At 46.2% G+C, this 16,721-nt stretch overlaps 1 protein-coding gene across 1 annotated transcript; it reads left to right on the plus strand.

Annotated features, from left to right (window-relative positions):
• Positions 1 to 144: 144 nt before the first annotated feature.
• Positions 145 to 16,358, plus strand: ZNF366 (zinc finger protein 366; the record flags this gene model as incomplete). Its single annotated transcript, XM_084233541.1, has 4 exons — positions 145 to 1,756; positions 5,090 to 5,281; positions 12,887 to 13,061; positions 15,826 to 16,358. Exons 1-4 carry the CDS (start codon positions 434 to 436, stop codon positions 16,356 to 16,358), a joined length of 2,223 nt encoding a protein of 740 aa, XP_084089667.1. The 5' UTR covers positions 145 to 433.
• Positions 16,359 to 16,721: the final 363 nt, after the last annotated feature.

Below are 16,721 nucleotides of genomic sequence, written 5' to 3' on the forward strand. Positions count from 1 at the left end.
CGGATAGTTTCACTTATAGCAGGAATATAGGGAAACCAAGTAAGACATCAGTGTAAAAAATAATAACAGTACAAAACATAACAAAGCAAAAACGGGCAATTATAAAGCAGAGACAGAGACATCCTGCAGGGGAGGAGACGGGAGAGGGATCAGAGGGAGGGAGGGAGGAGCTCAGGGGACTGAGGTGATGGTGCAGGGGTGCCTTGGGGAAGGACACTCCATGGGGACTACACCTGAGGGGGTGGGGTCAAGCAAATACTGTTTAAAAACAAACAATGATGTAATTTTTTTTTAAATTGAAAAAAAGATGGAAAAAAATAAAGTCAAGCTAGAAGGGAAAAAAAGAGAAAAAATTAAAGCTTATGTTTTGATTGTCAAAAAATATAAAAAATTTTAAAAAAGTTTCTTTCTTTTTAAAGGAAAGTTGAAAAGGATGCAGAAGGAAATGAAGATGATCAAAGACGAGGACGTGCATTTCAATCTGGGCGTGAAGAGAGGCCCCTCCTTTCCCCACTGCCTGCAGCCCGTGGCCTCCCGCGCGAAGGCGCCTCAGAGACACCCGTTCCCGGAGGCTCTGCGCGGGCCCTTCTCCCAGTTCCGGTATGAGCCTCCCCCGGGGGACCTCGACGGGGCCTTCGAAGGAGGCGGGTCCCGCAAACGCAAGAGCATGCCCACCAAGATGCCCTCCCACCACCCCGCGGAGGAGGCCGCCGGGGGCCTCCACGCCGACGAGGGCAAAAGCCACGGCCCGCGCGGCCTCCCCTTGCTGTTCCCGCAGCCTCCGCGCCCCAAGTACGACTCGCAGATGATCGACCTGTGCAACATGGGCTTCCAGTTCTACCGCACCCGCGAACACGCGGGGGGCAAAGCCGTCAAGCAGGAGCCCGTGAAGCCCAGCGCCGTGTGGCCCCAGCCCACACCCCCGCCCTTCCTGCCGGCGCCCTACCCCTACTACCCCAAAGTCCCCCCGGGCCTCATGTTCCCCTTCTTCGTGCCCGCGTCCTCGCCGTTCCCCTTCAGCCGGCACACCTTCCTGCCCAAGCAGCCCCCCGAGCCGCTGCTGCCGCGCAAAGCCGAGCCCCGCGAGCGCGAGGAGACCAAGCAGAAGGTGGAGCGCGTGGACGTGAACGTGCAGATCGACGATAGCTACTACGTGGACGTGGGCGGGGCGCAGAAGCGCTGGCAGTGCCCCACCTGCGACAAGTCCTACACCTCCAAGTACAACCTGGTCACCCACATCCTGGGCCACAGCGGCATCAAGCCGCACGCCTGCACCCGCTGCGGGAAGCTCTTCAAGCAGCTCAGCCACCTGCACACCCACATGCTCACCCACCAGGGCACGCGGCCCCACAAATGCCAGGTGTGCCACAAGGCCTTCACCCAGACCAGCCACCTGAAGCGCCACATGATGCAGCACAGCGAGGTGAAGCCACACAACTGCCGCGTGTGCGGCCGGGGCTTCGCCTACCCGAGCGAGCTCAAGGCCCACGAGGCCAAGCACGCCAGCGGGCGGGAGAACATCTGTGTGGAGTGCGGTCTCGACTTCCCCACCCTGGCCCAGCTGAAGAGGCACCTCACCACGCACCGGGGCCCCATCCAGTACAACTGCTCCGAGTGTGACAAGACCTTCCAGTACCCGAGCCAGCTGCAGAACCACATGATGAAGCACAAAGACATCCGGCCCTACATCTGCTCCGAGTGTGGCATGGAGTTCGTGCAGCCCCACCACCTCAAGCAGCACTCCCTCACCCACAAGGTACCAGGGCGGGGCTGGCAGGACCTTGGGGCAAAAGAGCCTTGGGGGCCAGGAGCCTGGTCCAGGAGACCAGAGCTGCTCCCCACCTCTGACCCCAGGAGCAGTGCAAGCCTGGGCTTGCCTTACCTCAACCCAGACATCCTTCCTCACCTTGAGGTGGAGGAAGATGTGGAGACTTGCAATCAAGAGCTTTCCCACCTAGCCTTCTTGAGGCCGAGGGTGGCCTAGGAATAAATGATGCTGGTAGTCTGGAGAGGAGAGGAAAGGAAAGATGAAGGAAACAGCTGGCTGTGCAGATGCCCCAAAGAATCCCTAAACTTTGGCTTCTGGAAACTAGGTACTAGCATGAATGTGTCAACAGACCCTAGCTATTCAAGACCAGCTCTGTGGCTGGGGACACACTAGTTAAAACATTCTGGAGGATTGTAGAGAGTTCTCTTGGTCTTTGTTGATGAAGTGGTTACGACCTTTGGGGTTTTGTTTGTTTTTTTCTTCCTCCACTATGAAACCTGCTTCTTATGCAATTGGCTCTAGGGGAGAAGAGGCTGGCCTGGACCAGCAGGGTCTATGCTTCCCCCAGTGGAGCACCTGTCTAATTAGGTGTAGTGACCTGTGCTTTGTTCCTGTAGGAAGCATTGGAGAGCATCTTTCTCTGCTTGGGTTTGGTTTTGTCTTCTCTAGGTTAGGTTTTCAAGGAGAAATATAGGCCCATGGGTCTCAGTTCAGCCTAGTTTGCAACCAGAGCACAGAAGCCATTCAGGATGATCTAAAAAAGGGCCTCAGTGGTATCCCTGAAATCTTACCCCAGTTCTGCTGACTTGGGTCTGCTTTGAACTTCTGTGAGGAGAGGTTTGCCCCACTGACCTCTGCATTCACACCCATGACCACAAATGGTTTTCTTGGCAGAGAGGCTTCTAGCAGACCACAATTTCTAAAACATTCTTTAATTCTGAAAGGTCAGGGGAGGACTTTGCCCAGTCAAGATAACATTTCTGCTCTGCCGCAATGGATTTCATTTGTTAGGTTAGAACAAAACACAGGGAATTTTCTGGCTCTGCTGCAGAGGTGAAATGTGTGGTTGCCTTGTGGGCACAGCACAAACAGCTCCTGCCCTCAAATGGCACCTGTAGATACTATCCAAGTGTAAGAACCTTCAAGAACCTAGACTAAGTCAACCACAACTGGCTTCAGGGGCTCCTATGTGTTTGGAGAAGGAATCAAATGTGCATTTGGGAACATATAAAAATTCTGTATGGGAGTAGAATATGAAGTCAAAGTAAGAAAACAGCCTGGTATCTGATTTGAATTAGGAATGTGAATTTGGAAATTAGGAAACTAAATGTATTTTAATTAAAGGCATCAGCAAATCATGAGAAGTGTTATTTATTGATAATTTCTTTGTGCTAGGTGCTTCTCATTTAATGCTCTTCAACTATGGTATAATACCTATGGGTATCAATCCCGATTTGCAGATAAGACCCTGAGAACATGAGAAGGTCACTCAGAAATCTCTGACTCCAGCACCTGAGCTATTGAACACCACTGTTTGCACTTCCCCTTTCTCACCCTCTTCCCTCTGCTCGCCCCTAATAATCCTTCTGTGAATTCCTTCTGGAATAATCCTTCTAGTAAGTTGTTGACAGAGACCCAAACTTACCCTTTAGTGCCCTGGGAGCACTAAAACTGTCCCAGTTAAAGAAGTAGAAATAGAAGCAAAAAGAGTCAGGACTGGGCTTGGAACCCCTCCCTCCTTAATCAACTGTAGATACCAGATTTCTCTGATCCTGTTAGCATCACAGCAGCTTCCTTTGCTCCCCAAAGTTGCATCCACTCACTTGAGTTCTAGCCCACATATGAATTTTACTTTGGACACAGAATTCTCTTTAGAGAATTCCAAAAGCAGTGATAAATGGTTGCTTCTCCTTGGTTCCAGGACAGCTGGATCACATAGCCAGATACAGAGACAATTTTGAGAAGAAAGACGCCAAAGTAATTTTAAAATCCATCGAGAAAATAGTTCCCATTAATTTCATAATTTAAACTCACTGTTTGAATATGCAATACATTTTAAAAATTCATCTTCTGAGGAGGGCATTAAAATTTCGAGTTCTTCATTAGCATAAATCCATACTCATCTGCAATCATCTAGAGAGTATTCCAGCTGGAAACCATCCCAGGTTCTTATGACCCGCCACTTCATCTTGAGATGAGGGAGCCGTCATTGGGAAAGGCCACAAAACTTATCTAAGGTCACACAGCCAGTAAGTTGTTGACAGAGCCTGGAACACACCCTTTTGTGCCCTGGGATCGCACTTTCTACCATGTCCCAAATGAACGAAGTGGAAATATAGGCAAAGAAAGTCGGAGCTGAGCTTGGAACCCCTCCCTCCTTAATCAACGGAGGATACCAAGCACTGTCGGTTTCATAAGGTACAGTTGTTCACTAACAGCTTGTTATAACCTGTAATAACCTCACTTTTAAAGCCGTGGTTCTCTAAGTCTTCCATCTAATAAGTCATCCTGGGTGAAGATATCTTGCAAAGGCCTTTTTAGGGCAGCTCTAGTTTGGATAATGCTCTACTCATGCTGAGTCCCTAGATACACTTTCAATTGAGGGCATGGATGCTTAAGTATTCAAAAACTTCTCCGCAAACAGCAAGGAAACTAGAAATTCTACTTCTGTGCTGTTTTCTAATCCACAAAGTTATCCTCAGTCAAATTTCTCTATAGAACAGAAGCCAACTTATAGAAGATGCCACAGCCAAATCATGCAGAGGTCACTATGGCCTGTGGGAACCCAGGGGATCCTCTCAGAAGTGATTATCAAGCTGTAATTTATTGAAGTGTGGATGTGAGTTGTTCTGAGATTTGTAAGTCCATTAATGAGAACTCAAGAGAATGTTGGTTTTCATATGGGAAATGATAATATCACTTTAGGAGGTTTTAGTTTTTCATTATCATGAAAGCCGGATTATAGATTTATTCCATGTATCATTCCATTTGCTCTTCCCCAAATCCTATTAATCCCTGAGAATTGTTACTGTAGAATTAACCCCCGCAGCAGCAAGAACAACAAAAGCAGTAGCTTCCTTTTCCACCAATGGTCTGGATAGTTAGTGGTTTTCAGTAGAAAAAAAATAATACAATCAAAACTTTTCAAGAAAATAGTAACTTAACGAGGCTAATACCACATCATTTGGAACTCAGTGTGTGTCACCAAATGTTTTGTGGATTTTTGTGACAGAGAAATGAAAACTGCATTCTGATGAAAGCATGTTACTTGCTAATGATGTTTTTTTTTTGTTTTTTTTTTTTAACCTTTCCTCCCTACAGGGGGTGAAGGAACACAAATGTGGGATTTGTGGGCGGGAGTTCACCCTGTTGGCCAACATGAAGAGGCACGTGCTGATCCACACCAACATCCGCGCCTACCAGTGTCACCTCTGCTACAAGAGTTTTGTGCAGAAACAGACCCTCAAGGCACACATGATCGTCCATTCTGACGTGAAGCCTTTCAAATGCAAGGTGGGCAGTGCACCTGGGAAGGGGCAGATCAAGGGTTGTGCAAATGGCAGACAGGGAGGCATCTCCAAGGAACCTTCTACTCCATTTCAGCCTGGGGCTTCTCAGGCTCAGAGCAGGTCCTCAGTCCAGCTGCTGGCTCTGCCCCCCTTCCCATCCCGCCTCAGCAGTCTATTTGTCTCACCATGGAATCAGGGCCTAGGCACTAGAGACCGCCAACAGGAGAAGGTCTGGAGGTGGAAAGCTATTTGGATAAGGAGGTGGTTAAAGGGTGAAGGTGATGTGGAGTCATCGTTCTAGAAAAGCGAGATCAGGTGTAGTAGCCTTTCCCTCATTCCAGTTAATTAGTAGAAGCAGCTCCTAGCACTGACCCCTCCTCCTTATCTCTTGCCTCCTGCCCTTCTGACTTTGGGCTGAGCTGTGTGATTTGAGGTTGGGTCTCTCAGAGATAGTGAAAGAGATGCTGAGGCCAACCACTCAGATGACCTCCAAGTTGCTTATTGGGCTGAGGAATAGTGTCCAAGTGGCTGAGAAACAGTCACCCAGGGGTTTCCATTAATTCCTGAGGACCCTGGAGCATGGGGATTGAGGATCTCCATTAAGACCTGTTTAGATTAATTTGGCTGGATTTTTATTTCATTAGATGAAACGATGTATGAGCTGGCGAGCTATAAAGCCCAAGGCACTGACTGGGATTACTCAGCAATGCCTGGGCTTTTCAAGACTGTCCCCACTCTCCCCTCCAGCATGTTTTCCTTCTCCATTTCTAAAATGAGGAGGAATCATGCTCAGGATTGGGTGGTTTAATCAAGGAATGTACCAGCGAGTGTCACCCCAGACATGAAGAGAGGGCCAAGGGGGAAGAAGAGAAAAATCACCATATATAAGCTCTATTAGAGCCTTTTGTTTGAAATATAAGTTTTCTTCTATCTGTCACTGCATGTTTGATGGGGTCCAAATAAAATTTCCACTGATTTCTACTTCTAAATTAGGGTTCCCTGCTTCCAGGGGCTGTTCCTGCTTTAATCTCCCTGCAGCATGCTCCCACTTGAAGGAACCCCCTGTGAAGCTGACTTCTTTCCTGTGTTGGCCACTCCGGGATGGGGTGACAGGGGTCAGGAACCAGAGCTTTCCTAGACCTGTGTGGGCATCTCCGGAGGTGGGGGAGGGAGGGTTCTCCCTGCAGCCCTTTTCCTGCCACCTACTTGTGTTTCCCCTCCTTTTCTTCAGTTCCCAGTGGTTTGAAAGTCAGTTTATGCCCACCTTAAATCTTCCAAGCTGAAGGGGAGGAAGCTGCATGCAGCATGGGCTGCATAACTCACAGAACCCAGGGCAAATGAAAATGTGGGGCTCTTTCTTCAAACATTATGCATTTCAAGTTGGTAAAAGCAGAGGATTAAGCCCAGATTCAGGGCCCTTCTGAGTAAGGGGCCTTGGACACATAGACCACCTCTTCTCTTGCTCTTTAGGCAGTTTCTTGAGTTCCGTCCAACTGCACAGAGCCCCCTAAGTCCTTCACATTTAGCAGAGCTGTCCAGCATAGTATATAGTCCCCTAAAAATCTATCCCTGTGCAGTCTCACCATCTCCCTCCCACCTCTGCTTTGTCAATTCACGGTTAGGAGCAGTAAACCAGGCAGAAAAGGTCCCTGAAATGGAAAGATATGTCAAGGGGCATAGCCAGTACAGGAAATGGCTGAGAGAAGCAGTCTGCTTCCCTACCCTCAAGGGCCTCAGAGGGGTTCTTGAGGGCATCTGGAAGAACCTGGTATCTGAGGATTCGAAGGTTCTCTCTGGTACTATGCACAGGAGATGGCACAGTGCAGTGCCACTGGGCCCAGTGGTGCAGAATCAGCTCTTTGGGTGTTTCAGGTCCCCTTCATGAGTGACTGTTCCTCCTCTCCCTCCTGGTGGTCAACTTTACCCTTCAGAAACAACTTTATGTTGTTTTCTTGAGGTTGGATTAGACTCTGGATGCCTCGTCATACTGTTGGATCCCATAAGATGCTGAAAGGAATCCAGCTTTGGTAGGAGGCATGGTTTACATGCTCCGATGAGAGATGGGCCTGCTGCAGGAATTGGAGAGCTGGTATTCTGCACTGGTAACCCCTTCTGATGGGCAGGTCTTCTCAGGAGACCACAGAGGCTACTTAGGAGAGAGAGTGCATCCGTCATTAGAACAAGAAGAATTGGATGTTCTGCGTGGATGCCAAACTTAAGTGGCCCTTCTCCACTTCTAGACACTGAAGCAAGAACACATGTCAGGTGTACTGCCAGGTTCTCCTCCTCCTCGTCCCCATCTCTCTGCAGAGTGCCACCCTGCATGGTGTCATACTCTCTTCCTTCTTCATTTCAAAAGCACTTCAGAGTGTGTCTGAGTTTACAGATCATGTAACAAGGCTCTAGGTGTTTGCAAACTAGCTCTAGATTTCAGTGTGGGATGGACAATCTAGAGGTGGTGTCCTGTGGGTCTTGCTTCCCATCCACGTTGTGCCAGGTTCTTGGAAATCTCACCCTGGGTACAGGTGGCTGGGGATCTGAGACTTGGGGGAGGAACCGAGGGCCACTTTCTCACCACTCTGCAGTTCATAGCCAGAATGACTGGCTGGCTGCATAGCGATGTCGGAGAGCAGGCCGGACAGCTAAGCCTGGTAACAGAGAACAGTTACTCCCTCTACATGATTGATGTGACTGCAAGAAAGAGGCAGGCCTTGTTCCTGCCTCATTCTAAGAGTTAATTCTGTCTCCTTTCCCCAAAAACATGCCAAGAAGGGAAATTCTCATAGTAACAGGGTATCATTTCGTAGGATTCTTCCCACCAAGAATCCTTCCTGACATAAATCCCTCCCCCAGTCACAACACGAAATGGTTCTCTCAGAGCCCTGCTCAGTGAAAACAGCTGTCCACACCAAGCAGACGCATTTTCTCACTGTGGGATTATGCGTTAACAATAGGATGGAAAAACAGAGTGGAGGAAAGGTTTCCATTCTCTTTCTTTTTTCTTATAAAAATATTACTGCCCTTCTGGGCTCTTTTGCCATTGGCTCAACTTCTGGACTCCTTGCTTCTTGAAGCCAGCTGAGGTTTCTTCAGAGACTTGTGCCTGTAGACTTAAGCTGTGTTTTAGAAATATGCTTCCCAGATTCTGCGTAAGCACGCAGAGGTTGATTTGGATGCTATCCTTATGGCAGCCACACTCTATAATAGCAAAGAACCAGCTGCCGTCTTTGGGAAACCTGTCAGGAAAAGCAGCCATCCAGAATTTCCGGGACAAATTCTCCTTTGAGATGGGTGAAGCCCAGAGCTGCCTAAGTTATGAATCACCAGGTCATCTGCAGCCTGGTCTGAGGCAGAGGCCTGAAGGCGGAGGGAAGAGCTATTAGGACAGGATGAGGTCTCTCTGCAAAGGGTCCCTGCCAACTCCACTAAATTGGCTCTGTTTCCCCCTCCTGCTCTTAGATGCTCCAATAGGGGAGACACCAGGTGGGGGTCTTTAGGGACCTGGAGCTTGAGATCAGGGTTCTCGGCCTGGCACTGAGGGAGTTAAGGCAGTGACCAGATAGCAGCCTTTTGGCAGCAAAGCCCTCCTCAGCAGAAGGAAGGATATAGCTGTATGAACTGCCTGCTTAACAATGCCTCACATGTCCCCAGAGGCCCGCCTGCAAATAGATTTCATCTTGCTTTCTCTTGTACTTTTCAAAGCTTCCTGTTTTCTCACGGTCCTTTTGGACAGTTTACAGTCTCTCTCTCCCTCCCTCCCTCTCTCTCCCTTTGAGGAAAGGAACACCCTTCTTATTAAAAGAGAGACAGAGAGAGAAGAATGTAAGGGAAGGGCAGTTTAGCAGAGGCCATTCTCCTCAGCTGCAGGTCGCAGCTCTTTGACCTTTTCTCTCAGAATAGGAAAACACAGACTTCCTGGTGCATCTTTGTCCTCACGCTCAGATCAGGCTGGTTGGCTCGATGTAGCGTGCCTCTTCTTGGCTCCGTGGGGCTCCGGCCAGGCCCAGTGGCTGCTGACTGCCATGGCCCTGTATGCATGCAGTTGACTTCTCAGTGGCCCTGGCTGTCAGCATTATTGCTGGAGCTTGGGGAAGTTGCCTGAGGCACCTCCAGGCCCTGGACTGGGAAGGGCAGGGGCACCAGAAGGACAGATTTAGAACTCCTTTGAGGATGAGGGAACAAGGACGCCTGGAGCAAACAGGGCTTCTGCTAACTGTTTACAGTGTTCACTGAGAATTGGAAAGTTAGGCTGGGCTCACCCAAAGTCTGCAATCTAGGACGGATCTCTTCTCATCCATATTTCCCAGTGCTGCATCAAGCACAACTCTTCCCATTGTTATTCCTCAAGTAACCTGGCAGGTGTCCTTACTTAATCCTTCCTTTAATATTCCTTCCAAATAATTTGGTTTGAAAACACAGGATCGTCATCCTCAAAGATCTGTCCATTTCTGGAATGTACAGTAATCTATTATGTACATAATAATGATAGTAATAAGAGTTAATATTTATTGAGCTCTTACTGTTTGCCAAGCCCTTACTGAATTATCTCATTCAACCCTTACAACAGCCTTCATGAGAAGCTATGAATATCATCAGCATTTTACTGAAGAGAAAACAGCAATTTCTCTGTCCCTCTGAGGTCTCACCGTCGTCGCCTTTCTGCTCTGCTATCTTGAAGCCTAATTATCTGTGCAGACTATTTTTAAAGAACAGTTCAAAACATTTGTTCCAATTTTCTATTAAATGTTGAGGTTCACCTCTCTCTCTTTAAAAGTATAGGTATAAAAGTGGGTGTAGCTGGAAAAGTGAAATTCAGGATTAGGCACACTGACACTGCTCATTAGGGCAACTGAGCGCTCAGGAGGAAAACAGACTGGTGCAGCTGGCCACCTGCAAGATGCAGTCTGAGTCCTCACCACTCCGGCAGCTTCCTTTGCCTGTTATAGTCTGCAGACCTTGGCAGGAGATGATTCAGTAAGCCTTACTTGGACTAGCTCTTAGCTTCATATCTTATGATTAAAGGGGGCCTTTTAGATGACTGCTTTTCCCTAGAGAAGAAACTTAAGAGTTTGAATGCTCCTTCCCAACTTTTTTTCTTCCTTCTAGTTGTAATTTCCCTCCTTTACTACATGTCTGTGTGGAGTCACCTTTCAAGCCCCTGTCAAGGGCGCCATCTTTAATTTACCCTCCTTCTCTGGTCTGTCTTCACTAGGAGTGACTGAAAAACTCTGAATTTCACAGAAACAAAATGTACCATACATTTGTTTAATGTCTTATGAAAAAGATGAAGAGGCCAAGTGTTCTGAATTAGGAACAAAGGACTTTGTAGAGAGGTCAGAGAGGAAGAAATCATAGATAGCTACCATGAGGATATGAATGGTATCCAAGTCCCTTGGGTCCTGAGTTAATTGTCTCCATCCTTCTGCGACTGAGGATTTTTGCTTGCAAACTAGCATGTATAGGTTTAGTGTGGGAAAGGAATAACGTTGGTGATGGTTACATTTTGGAATTTTGCATGAAGAGTAACATATTCCTGATTTGTCTGTTTAGCCCCTCAACCAAGTACCTAGATAGTCATTAAATGTTACTAAGCATGTAACCCTGTGCTTAATACTAAGATTGACCACAAAGAAAAGGAAGGCAGACTTTGCATTTCTGAAGACTACCTGGGGTATACTTTACTGTCTTAAACATCTTTCAAAGCTAACATACTGTCTCTCTGCGCTGAGAAACATACCATCCATTGCCTGGCCCATTAGGCCACTATGAACCATGAAGGATAACCCTGGTATATAAAAATCAAAATTTACCAACAGCAGGAAAATCATTCTCCTTTACCAGCCACAGGTCAGATTATATAGCTGACCTGTCATGTCCCACAGTGGACTTCCCCTGAGTCCTTGACATCAAGGGACAATAATATTTTAATATCTTAATGTCCTTATGTAGTATTAAAATGTCCTAGGAAGCTCAGTAGTGGGTGAATTGAATCAGAAAAACTTTAGAGTAGAAAAACACATACTGAGCTATGAACAGGATCATGTAAGGGTGATACAGCTTAATAAATTTTGTCTACTGAGAATAGAAGAACACGAGGGTCCATCCCACATGAACTCCTGAGGAAGTTGAAGTAAGGCCACTGTCTCAGACTTTCACCTGATGGGTCATCTTTTCCAAATCAATGTGGCATGCAGGTGCTCTGAATACAGATGAGTGTGGGACACCAGTGTGTCAAATTCATCCTTGCTAGTAAAGAAGTAAAAAGGGCAAAGTACTTGAAACCTCCAAATGTGAATCACTGAAAAATACAGAGGCAACCATACCTCACCCATGTGTGGGCTGCCTGCGCCAGATTTGTAATCCAGGTTGACTTCCTCTTGCCCCCAGCATTCCTTTAGGCTAATCTTCCAAAGTCACCATTTGTTAGGTTTAGCCATTCTTTCAAGCCAGTTCAGTTCTCACCTCCATAGCCACCTTGATTAATAAAATAATTAATAATTTATTAAAAAATTCAACTCAGAATTCTCACTATTGACCCTGAAAATATCTGTCAGAGAGAAAGGAAAACTGGCATCAAGTCTCGGCAGACCCTGTGCCTAAAATCCCTCTCCATGACACATCTCATTCATCCCAGAACATGGACCTCCAAGGCTGGGGAGGGAAGGAGAAATGTTCCTGTCTTATCAATGTGGCCCAAGGGCAGATGCAAAATCCTCCTCTGCATTCTGCACAGTGCACCCAGGGATGTCCAGAGCTTTGTGAGGGCTTAGGAATGAGAAAAGGAAGAAAAGTGCCCCAGTCAGTTGCTTCTGATTACACGTTAGCATCTGCACATTGCCTTTAAAGAGGCAATTCAGCAGTGTGTGGTGCATCCATTCTTTGTATTTTGACAGGAATATAGAAAGATGAAATAGAAAGAAATGATTGTGTTTATTCTTTGTAAATATGTTTACTGAGATAATATTTCAGTACTTCACATCTCCCAGAGAAAACAAACAGTCCTGCCTTTATATATCTCTGTGTTCCCTTTACCTTTGAAGTCCACTCCAATAATTAGCAAATTAAAAAATTAGGAAAATGTTGACTGATGCAGTCTAAAAGAAGAGTTATGTTGGGACTGCAAAGTAGGGATGGTGGTCTCTGGTGGCCAATGACTGCGTCCATTATCCCAGCTCCAACACCTACTAGCTATATACCTTGATGAGTGCCTTCACCTGAGCCTCAGTTTATCCTTCTCAAAAATGAGGAGAGGGTGATGACAATATCCATCTCCTAGGATTGATGTGACAATTAAATGAGATATTCCAAGGCCTACTTTAGACAATGCCTTCTATATTTTCACCTTTTCCAAAGGTTGCATTCCAAAGATGTGTTAACAGCTTTGCAATGTGCCTGCAGCACAGAAAGGCAGATATCACAAATCTATCCTTACTCACGGCACTTCTGAGGCTGGCCACAATCCCACCTCTCCCTAACTTCTAGGAGAACATTTCCCTTAGAAGCAGTGTAGGTGACAGCATGTCTGTCCTCACACAGACCTGAATCTGGGATCATGGGGTGGGGGCCCCACCTCCAAGTAACCTGTGCTCTCCCTGTCATTGTCTAATAGCTGTGTGGGAAGGAATTCAACCGTATGCACAACCTAATGGGTCACATGCACCTGCACTCCGACAGTAAACCCTTCAAGTGCCTCTACTGCCCCAGCAAGTTCACCCTGAAGGGGAACCTGACACGTCACATGAAGGTCAAGCATGGGGTCATGGAGCGGGGCCTTCATTCTCAAGGTAAGCCAGTCATGGCCAGCAGATAATAAGTGGGAGCTGTACTTGTTGGTAGAGCCTTTACTTGGGGAGTTTATTCTTAATGTTGGAAAAGGGAGCATAATCTTTAAAACCACAGTAGAGTAGCAAGAGCAGGCTTATAACAAATATAATGGTAATATCTGCAGATAGTAAGTCAAAGTGGATTACAGAGCATCAGTTGGAACATCATAATGACACCAGAAAACTATTAGTTCTCGGCTCCAGCCTGCAGCAGGTGCCTTGCCTCCTTTAGTCTTTAACAACTCTGGGCAGAGGAACTTCTGTTATCTCTACTTTCCAGATGGAGGAGCAGAGGCTTTAGGTATTAATTTTCCTGAAGTTGCTCAACTGAAAAGTGACAGGATCAGGACTTGAACACAGACCTTCCTGACTCTAAAGTCTGACTCTGAAGCCTTTATTGTATTCACTTCATGCCCTGCTGTCACAGAGTTTTTCTTTCCTTTCTACAAAACAGTCCTGCAAGCTCTGCTGTCAACAGAAGTATGTCTGTAGCAGGCTAGAACTCCTCTACCTGCTTACCATCAGGTACACCAGGGACAATGTTCCTGCTAGCTAGGGCTGACCAGCCCTTGTGCAGAGCGGGGAGTTTTGTCTCCCCTACTGAGTCTGAATTGAGCTGATGAAAAGTTTTCTCCTCCTTTATCTTCCTAGTCCCTTAGTTTGATAACTTTATGTTCCAGGTCTACTGAATTCAGTGAGTTGCTCCTTAATCACCTACTCAGGCAGTGCTTCAGTAAACAGACAATAATGTGCCTCTGTCCAAGCAGTGCACTTTGTGCAGATACCAGGCAGGTACCAGTGGAATGAGACCATCTCTGCCCTCTGTGAAGTCTATATGTGGGGAGAGGTGGGCATATATGCAACTTCAAATCATATTCACTGCTGTTTTCTGGTCAACATTATGATCAAAGCATAGACGCTTTAGAGACACTGCTCATCACCCCTGCAATTCCACAGCGTAGACTGTGCCATTCTCATTTTAGGCAAGAGGAAATGATGGCCAAGAGGTGTTCTATAAACTGCTCATGTTCAAACAGCAAGTCTGAAGGCAGAACTGGGGTTCCAGCTTAAAAATTTCTGAATCGAGACAGTGTTCATTACACAGTGAAAACATGGGGGATCCATTTGCTGGATCCACCCCTTTACATAGTAGGTAGTCAGTTAGGCACACATGTTCATAAATAAGAAACACACTCATAGCTTGAAACAATGATTGTAGCTTTCAGATTTCTCACCGTACCCACTGAGTTCTAAGTGACTCCTAGTGACAGAGAACTGTGCTCATTATAAACTAAGACCTGGAATTTGTACAAAAGTCCTGAAAAGATTCTGGTTAAAAAACAAATATATATATATATATTTTATTCCTGACAGTGTTTTCCTCCTCAGTTATTATTTGCACCTCTAGTTTTCAAGTTAGGCCTGGGTTTTCCATAAGAGCCACAGTTTGCTCAGTCTCTGGGCTAGGAGCCGTACAAGGCAACAAGGAGACAGTCCTCCTTCTGAAACCTGCTTGCCATGACTTAACCCATACGCGAGCTCACATCCTAAAAGGTACCGCAACACCCCATCATTCTTCTGGAAAAATGAAGAGTCCAGTTATATATCAGAGAATCACTTTGAAAGTTTTTTTTTTTTAACAGACTTTCAACAACTTTAATATTTTCATCCTCAAAAGGTGTTAACATTTTTTACTCTAGTTTTTGAAACATGATCCAGTTTTTAAATCCTCTTGTGCACCTGACAAGATTAAAGCTATAGCAACCTTCATTGTCTGACAGTATCATCAAATAGGCAAAGGGGGACATCAGCTTCCTTTGTGTGTCCCCAATACAGGAGCCTGCTTCTCCTGTGATGCAGTGCCTCCTGTATCTCCTCTTCAGTCATCCCCAGTTGCTTCTCCACCCTGTTGACTCACCCACTGAAGAACCTTCCAGATTAAATCAGGTGGAGCTTTAGCCTGTATCTGCCAGCTACTGAAAAGCTCCCTCCCTACAGGCCTCAGGCTGAAACTCCTATCATGTCCTTGACAAGAGGACAAAAGGAACACTATCCTCTCTGTGCCTTCCGTGTTCCAGCTGTGCTTAGGGGGCCTGGTGATGAGGTGGCTCCCTTGACTCCGAATGGATCATCTTTTTTGCTTCAAGATGAAACTACCTTTATTATTTTATCATAGTAAAATATTTGCTTACTGTAAAGAAGTAACATAAATACATTAGAAGTAAAAAATGTTAACGTAAACTCACTTAATCATTTTTTAAATTTTGGCATATATCCTTCTAAACATTTTTTGATCAAAAGATTAGATTGGTTTTGTGATCATTCATAGATCTCCATGGTCTACACATGGCTCACTGGGTGGATGTACTATTATTTATATAACCAAACCTTTCATTAAATAGTTTCCACAGTTTCATTATAAAAAATGTGATGACGAGCATCCTTGCACATACGCTTTGTGCACCTGCTTGATGATTTTCATAGTTTAAATTCCTAGAAGGGTAATTGCTAAGTCAGAACTCTGCTTCTTTTAAGGCTTTTGATGCATAATCCCAGATTTGCCCTCCAGGGGTTAATGCCAATTTTTAGAGTCCATCTATGCCAAGGCCCATGTCTATATCCTTAATGAGAACTTACCTATTTTTAAAATGTAAAGTCAAACACTGCTAAATGACCCATTTTCGTGACTTTTCCCTGGCCTTGAACACTGCCTTTGCCTCCACAGGCTTCGGACGAGGGAGAACTGCCCTGGCGCAGGCAGCTGGAGCCCTGCGGAGTCTGGAGCAGGATGAACCCTTCGACCTCTCCCAGAAACGCCAGGGGAAGGGACCCGCCTTCCATTCAGATGGGGAGAGTGCCAGAGGCAGCTCCTGCCATGAGGAGGAGGAGGATGACAACAACTACGAGGTGGAGGAGGAAAGCCCGGGGCTGGCCCCCCAGTGCAAGCAGCTCTATTCACCCCAGGATCTATCCACCCAGCCTGAGCCGGCCGCCAGGGCTCCAGGGGAAGCCAGTGAGGAGGAGAAGGAAGATGAGCCCAAAGAATGCCAGGAGAAGAGCAGGGACGCCGTTGAGGCAGAGGCCGACCAGGAAAGAGGACTTGCCCCAAGAGACGAGTGTCTGGGCCTGCGGGCTTTGCAGAGCAACCGGCGAGGCCCTTCCTTCCCTGATTACTTGTATTTCAAGCACAGAGATGAAAGCCTAAAAGAATTACTGGAGAGGAAAATGGAAAAACAAGCAGTACTCTTAGGTATCTAAGTGAACAGTTTTAAAATTACATTTGGAAAATGAGAAGTAGGCAGTTCAAATATAGCTTTCCGCATGAGCTGTCACTGGCTGGAGATGAGTGAATGGTGCAAATCTCTACAAATGGCTTAGAATAAATGATCAGGGACCATCTTCAGAAATGTAAATGTTTCTTGATCATTCACTGGGCCTTTGATTTTTAACACACATACAGTAGAACAAACTGTACATATTTTTCTACATATCTAATTGTACGTTGATGCTGAGGTGCTTATAGAATTCTATTTTTCTTTACTAATACATGGTAAATTTCTTTCTAGTTGCAAAAATACGGTGCTTGACATGTTACTTTATTAATGATTATTTAGTTGAATG

The sequence above is a fragment of the Talpa europaea genome, assembly GCF_964194135.1.
Source record: "Talpa europaea genome assembly, chromosome: 5".
Lineage (NCBI taxonomy): Eukaryota > Metazoa > Chordata > Mammalia > Eulipotyphla > Talpidae > Talpa > Talpa europaea.